Consider the following 7,492-nt stretch of genomic DNA (forward strand, 5'->3'; position numbering starts at 1 on the left):
TGAAAAGAAGTCATGTGAACCTCTGTCAAAGGTTATGAACTATTTCCTATTTTGAAAAAAAAAATCTTTATTTTTTAACTTTATCTTCTCTTTATGCAGAAATAAAATGTTCATTTATATTGATCAAAGTAACAGCACTGATATAAATACAAATCAGTTTACAGGAATTTTGTGGGTCATGGTCAATGAAAACTTACAAAATTTATTATTATTTATTATTTTATTTGAGTGTTGAATGCTGCAGACTCCTGATTTTGACTAATAATTTTGACCAGTCTTAAGGTATGGAAGTAAAGAAGCTTTAAACTATTTTTTTTAGCAAACAGTATGCTTTGGGTTTAATATACATAAAAATATAAATTTTTATCATTTGTGTTATTTCAAAATCAAAGCTCACTAATAAACAAAGTTGTATATTCTCAGATACTGACCCTTTTGAAGGTTTTTTCATCCCTAGTTACTCAAAAACAGAGTAAATCCTTAAAAACCTAAACTGTAGGACATTATATATGCCTGTTAAAGTGAACCATAATTCTTTCATATTTCCATGTTGATTCACTAGTTTCTATTATAAACATAAATCATACTTTAGTTCGATCCCTATCATTTTACACGAGATAAGAACAAGCTTTTTAAAAGCCACGAGCTCCTGTAGCCTCCCTTTTGTGCCTGTTATCTTTAAAATGCAAAGAATTAATGCGCTAATATATGATTAAAAACATTAAATACACACTTTATGCATAAATCGAACTCATGTTTAGTTACTTTTCTGGAAGAGTAAAGAGAAGTTCACGCTTTTCAGGAGGCATTATTTCAATTCCAGATTGCTGTAAAGTCACAAATGAAAAAAACACAGGATAGAAGGTGGTGAGGAGACAGTTAATGTACATGCCTTTCAGCAGACTTTTCCAAAGTAAGTTGAAAATGGACAACATAATATATATATATGTATTTTTCTTTTTTTATGTTTTCAAAGATAGGTTCTGTAGGGGGGAAAAAAGAGCCACAAAAAAGAGTTTATTTCCATTTGAAGTTAAAGAAAAGTACAGTTTGCGTGCAGAGTTAGACTGTAATCAGTTTATTCCACCACAGCAGCATCACAAAGCAGAATATTTCTAGTGCAGGGTCAACCAAGCACTGTTGATAGCAGAGAGCTGTGAGTGGGAGGAGCTAAAAACCTGGATGAGGAAGTTCAGGTGAAAGAGATCCTGAGCTAGCCACTCACGCTAACTATTTTAATTAAAAACAGACATTATATTTGAAACTGCTTCATTGAAATGACAAAACCTAAAATTTCTGTGGCTTTCATGGAAAATGGTGCAGACCAAAAATGTACTTCAACTTGTGTGTTTAAATACTAAAAGTCAAGTGTTGCATCTAGATTCCCATTATTTTATTGCTATTCTTAATTTGTTTGTAAACTCAGATTTTTGTCTTCTCAGACTGTCTACAGCAAAGGGGTGAAATCAATTTGCTGTCAAAAGCTTGTCTTGGACTAGAAAGGGGACCTTTATTTAAGATAGAAACTGTGGTTTTAAACTCAAAACTGCATATATTCTGATTATAATGAAAGAGAAGACAAACACAGTCGTGTCACAAATATTTTATTCAGATCAAAGCCAAGCTTGATGTTTTCAAGATACATTGAACATCATGATCTTTTCTTAGATGAACAAACATTTGTTTGGAATGGTCGATTCAATTCTTTCCTCTGTAACTGTTGCCTCCTCTCTGTTTCTAATACTCTTCTCCTTCCTCCTCTCCTTCACCTTCAATGGAGTCGACTCCAACCTCCTCATAATCCTTCTCCAGAGCTGCCATGTCCTCTCTGGCCTCAGAGAACTCTCCCTCCTCCATCCCTTCACCCACATACCAGTGCACAAAGGCGCGCTTAGCGTACATCAGGTCAAACTTGTGGTCCAGCCGAGCCCAGGCCTCTGCAATAGCAGTGGTGTTGCTCAGCATGCACACCGCCCTCTGGACCTTTGCCAGGTCTCCACCAGGGACTACAGTGGGCGGCTGGTAGTTAATGCCCACCTTGAACCCAGTGGGACACCAGTCCACAAACTGGATGGTGCGTTTGGTTTTGATGGTGGCGATGGCAGCGTTCACATCTTTGGGCACCACATCACCACGATACAGAAGGCAGCAAGCCATGTACTTTCCGTGGCGGGGATCACATTTCACCATCTGATTGGCCGGCTCAAAGCAGGCGTTGGTGATCTCAGCCACTGAAAGCTGCTCATGGTAAGCTTTCTCTGCAGAGATGACGGGAGCGTAGGTGGCCAGAGGGAAGTGGATACGGGGATATGGCACCAAGTTGGTCTGGAACTCGGTCAGATCCACATTGAGGGCACCATCAAAGCGCAGAGAGGCAGTGATGGAGGACACGATCTGGCTAATAAGCCTGTTCAGATTAGTGTAGGTGGGACGCTCGATGTCCAGGTTTCTACGGCAGATATCATAGATGGCTTCATTGTCCACCATGAAGGCACAGTCGGAGTGCTCCAGGGTGGTGTGGGTGGTCAGGATGGCGTTGTAGGGCTCCACCACAGCAGTGGACACCTGGGGGGCTGGGTAGATGGAGAACTCCAGCTTGGACTTCTTGCCGTAGTCCACAGACAGACGCTCCATCAGCAGAGAGGTGAAGCCAGAGCCGGTGCCTCCACCAAAGCTGTGGAACACCAGGAAGCCCTGAAGACCAGTGCACTGATCCGCCTGGAGACACACGGAAACAAATACCAGAGTATGTTATTGGATAACTTACAAATAAAACATTCACAAATGCTCTGAGTTTACTTACCAGTTTGCGGATCCTGTCCAGAACCAGGTCGATGATTTCTTTACCGATGGTGTAGTGTCCACGGGCGTAGTTGTTAGCAGCATCCTCCTTCCCGGTGATCAGCTGCTCAGGGTGGAACAGCTGCCTGTAGGTCCCAGTGCGCACCTCATCTGAAAACACACGATAAATCACTTTAGTTTCCTCAAATCATTATCAGATCATGTTCATGTGGAAGTGATGCTCACCGATGACAGTGGGCTCCAGATCTACAAACACAGCTCTGGGAACGTGCTTTCCAGCTCCAGTTTCACTGAAGAAGGTGTTGAAGGAATCGTCTCCTCCCCCAATGGTCTTGTCACTGGGCATCTGGCCGTCCGGCTGGATCCCATGTTCCAGACAGTAGAGTTCCCAGCAGGCATTGCCAATCTGGACTCCAGCCTGACCAACGTGGATAGAGATGCACTCACGCTGTGGAGAGAAAAAAACATAAACAAGAGAGAAAATAAATAAACGATACAAACATTTTGACAAAAAGTACTACAAACTTAATCTTTTATTTGACTTTTAAAGGAAATAAACTTTTTTCAAAGGTATAAGTTATTTCATAGTAATTATAGATTTATTATTAAAAATCTTGTTCATCAGGAAAAGTTAATCCCTTCCCCTTCAGGACACTGCATTTAGGTAACTTCGTTGCCAGGCAACAAGCCTTGATGCAGACATCACGTTTCTCACATACAAACCTTAATAAATGTAACATTTGTTGATCTATAATCACAAAAGGGGTCAAGATATTTCTGTTAACCTCCTTGGAAACTAAGAGCAAAGGGCGGTGCTCCTGTGGGCTTCAGGGGAAACAAACAGGGGTGTCTGTTTCCATCATCCATATTTAATCAATACCGCCATGATGCTGACAGAGCGTTTTATGAGGGTCCCAGCAGACAAAGTTTGAACATTTTCAGGACATCTGGAGCTCCTTTAAGGGCTTCTCTCCTATATTTTGCCAACAGTCAGCTGCAGACATGGAGAAGTGATGACTCGGAGGAAGGAGGGGGGATCCGCCGCAGACTCTGCGGACTGTCCAGCAATGAAACCCTCTTTTGTCCGCCACGTATCGACCCGAACCGAGCCGGAACACCTCCCAAATTCTATCTTCTGTACATTTAAAAGTTTAACTATCTGGATAAAGCTCAGGTTTAGTCACCATATCATTCAATTTTCACTCTAAAATAAGTTTTTTCTTTAGCTCTTTACATTTCTACAAGTGGAAACTGTACTTTAAAAGTGTTCATCTTACCGTTTAAAAATGTCTTACCATTTTGTTTTCTGGAAATGTTGAGAGAGGATGGAAGAAATGTCTTGACGCGGAGTCTTACGGTTCGACTGTTATGTGGTCGATGTAAGAAGTAATGTCTCGGATGGAGATGACAGCGGTTTATATTGTTGTGAAGTCCTCGTGCCGGTGAATTCTGTCATCCTATTGGTCACTTTTCCTGTCAGTCTGTTGCTCGTCTGAGGGTTACGGCTTTCTATTGGCTGAGCGCTCGGCTCGTGCTAAAGACCGCCCCCAGGACCCCACCCGACATCCTCCCGCCTCCTGATTGTCCTGGAATCATGGCGTCTCTGATGGAGAAAAAAAAAGCTGAGTAATTTTCCGCCCAGTTTTTACTAAGTTATTGTCCTTGTCTTTTCATATTTTTAACTTTAAAGGTGTGGACACATAAAAATGAGGAATTAATGATGTTCTAACACCAGAAGTGAAAATATCTCACATTTTTAACCAGATTAAATTGAAAAATAAACATATTTGAGTTAATAAAAAAGTTATTTTAACCTTGTTTTAATGATTAATAAATAACAGACCACTTTAACACAATATTCTAAATGTCTTCCTCCTAAAACTGTTCTCCATTCTTCATTTTATTTGCATGCTATTCAAAATGTCTAACATTTTTGCATGTTGTCTGGGCGCTTCACTGTCACAGCGGCGCTTTTCCCTCAGATTTAGGAGCTTCAGCTGCTGTAGGTCAGACAGGAGGGATGTAGGCCACAATGCCAGCAGAGCAGAGCAATCCACCCCAGCCCCCCACTCCCAAGATTTAACGGTTGCTAGGAAATGAATAAAGGAGTTGCCTGGAAACAGGCGGGCATCCACACAGGCGCCTTTATCCGGCAGTCACATGACCCAGCTGGACTACAAAATCAAGAGGCAGTGCTGAAAATCTGCTGGAGGGGGAACGCCCTGCTTCTCCTCATCAGGAAAGATGGTGTTTTCTCCATCATTGCATCATCGATGGCTGGATTCAGCTCAGTTTGGACCAGTCTTTGAGCTCAAAGTTCTTTATCTTGGTTGCTAACAACAAAACACATATGACAACAGTTGCTGACATGTAACACCTTTGGATGTGACCTGAGACCTCTATAGAAGATGGACAGCCTTTTTAGTGTTATTACAACAGATCAAGTCACAAAGATGCCATTAAATTTGCATTTCTAAAATGTAATTTATGGTAATTTTCTAAAAAACATTTTATCTGTAAGGATTTTTATGAAGGGCTGTCACACACATCCTTCCTCAGAACAAGCTTCAATGCAGCTCTTCATTTGACTTCTCCTTCATGCGGCAGCTCGGCTGCAGCACATGGAAAATGTGCTCTGTCCCTCTGCTGGGGATCAAATTCCCTGTTTGGAAGGATGCAATTCAGCCATTTTCAAGGACCACTCCCTTCATCCAGCATTCCCATCCTCCCCACTCATCTTGCAGCTGCTCAGCCTCTCCCTGCCTCACAGCTGCTGCTGCAAGAAAAAAAAAATCCCCAAATGGTTGGCAACACTACTGTCTTGGTTTAATCCCAACATCCTCACTGCTGCATGTATTTAAATGCATGGAATTTTACCCAGTTAAATGGAATGAATTCAGATGCATTCCCTGCCTCCACCCATAAAGTGCAGATGGGGCACTTTCAGTTCCTCCAACAGGACAGAGGCAGAGCTGAAGGCGGCCTGAGTGCAGCTCAGAGGCAGGCAGACATGTGATCAGCCCACCGGGTGACATCACTGCAGAGAAACGGGACAAAGAGGGAGGAGATCCTGCATGCAACCTGCATGCAACATGCATGTGCATCCTAACATACATAAAAAGGAAGGAATCACACTTTATTCTCCACAATAAATGTATTTTTGAGTTAAATTAATGTATTTCGAGCTCAAAGTATTCATATTTATGATGAAAAAAATAAACGCCTTGCTTTAAAAAATAATTTTAATTTAGATTTGAAAAATGTTTATTAAAGGTGACATTTTGCACACCCGTTTGCAAAATTGCAGATCTGTGCAGGCAGGGTGTTTTTTTTTTTTTTATTTTTTGGTCTCCCTCACAGCCATCCCTGCCCCGTTTGTATAAATCACGACGCGCCGCCCTCTCATTCAGCAGTTGTTGCATCGACCCCGCTGGGTACAACACGCAACGAGAACACCCCATTTTTTCTAACAAAGCCTTTTCTTGACATTTTCTCCTTCTCTCCTTCCTCCTCTCACCCTAAACGGAATCATGGTGAGTCACATTTGTCATTTTAAGCAATAAATTGAACGCTTTCCGGTGAATATTGAGGCTCTCTGTGCGTCTTTTTGCTCTACATCTCATTTTGAGCACAATTTCTAATCATGAAAAATATTGTTTTATATTTAGGGTGAAATATGTGTATATAGGTTTGTATTTAGGGAGCAGAATGATGATATTTGTGTCGCACAGGGATTGCCTTTGTGTAGAGATGAGAACAATGACCAGTAATATCAGGACGCACAATGAGAATTAACAATGAAATCACGTTTTATTTTGAAGTAATTGCCTGTTTAAATGTGGTTTACTGTTATATATTGTTGGATTTGGATAAAACCTTTTATTTTTTACACGCTGGTTGAAGGCAGGGAGGGGGCGGCAGTCTGGGCGTGGATGTGATGGAGAGGCTGTTGTCATTTTTAATTCATAGGATGCAGCGATGCATCTTTATTTTTCAAATTAAAAGCACGGAATTACACAAAAATGTTTATATTTTAGTCAGGAATAAACAAAGCACGTTTTGGTATTTACATTTTGAATTGGATGATTAACAGACTCCCATTGTTTGAAATTGACTGTACATCTTTAAGAAGAGCAAGTGGAATATTCCATGCGCGCCTCCCTGAGAGCAGATGCATTTGCATTTGTGCTTAGGCATTCAGAAGACTGGGATAAGGGGGCAGGAGAGTGGAAAAAAGGCCAGGGAAGGAAAGATGAACATCCTGCTACAGCAGAGGCTGCTGTCAGACATTTCTGTTCCCCTGTGAATTGTGGTGCAGGGAGGCTCCTCCTGCTGCACTGCAAGCTCCTTTTTGGGGTGGGGACTAAAAAATAAGATTTAAAAAAATAAAGTTTTTTTTTTTTTGCATTAAGGTTTCACTTTGAAGATTTTGGTTTATTCCAATAATTCACTGTCTTGGCTTTTCTCTCTCTATCTCCCCAGCGTGAGTGCATCTCTATCCACGTTGGTCAGGCTGGAGTCCAGATTGGCAATGCCTGCTGGGAACTCTACTGTCTGGAACATGGGATCCAACCGGACGGCCAGATGCCCAGCGATAAGACTCTTGGGGGAGGAGACGATTCCTTCAACACCTTCTTCAGTGAAACTGGAGCTGGAAAGCACGTTCCCAGAGCTGTGTTTGTAGATCTGG

At 41.6% G+C, this 7,492-nt stretch overlaps 1 protein-coding gene across 1 annotated transcript; it reads right to left on the minus strand.

Annotated features, from left to right (window-relative positions):
* Positions 1-1,588: 1,588 nt before the first annotated feature.
* Positions 1,589-3,250, minus strand: LOC112158699 (tubulin alpha-1B chain; the record flags this gene model as incomplete). The annotated part of the gene is given in 3 exon segments (XM_024292169.1): positions 1,589-2,718; positions 2,804-2,952; positions 3,028-3,250. Coding segments are annotated over 3 exon segments (1,353 nt in total), but the record flags the coding sequence as incomplete, so codon positions are not given.
* Between the last annotated feature and the right edge of the window lie 4,242 nt (positions 3,251-7,492).

The sequence above is a fragment of the Oryzias melastigma genome, linkage group LG7 (assembly GCF_002922805.2).
Source record: "Oryzias melastigma strain HK-1 linkage group LG7, ASM292280v2, whole genome shotgun sequence".
NCBI lineage: Eukaryota > Metazoa > Chordata > Actinopteri > Beloniformes > Adrianichthyidae > Oryzias > Oryzias melastigma.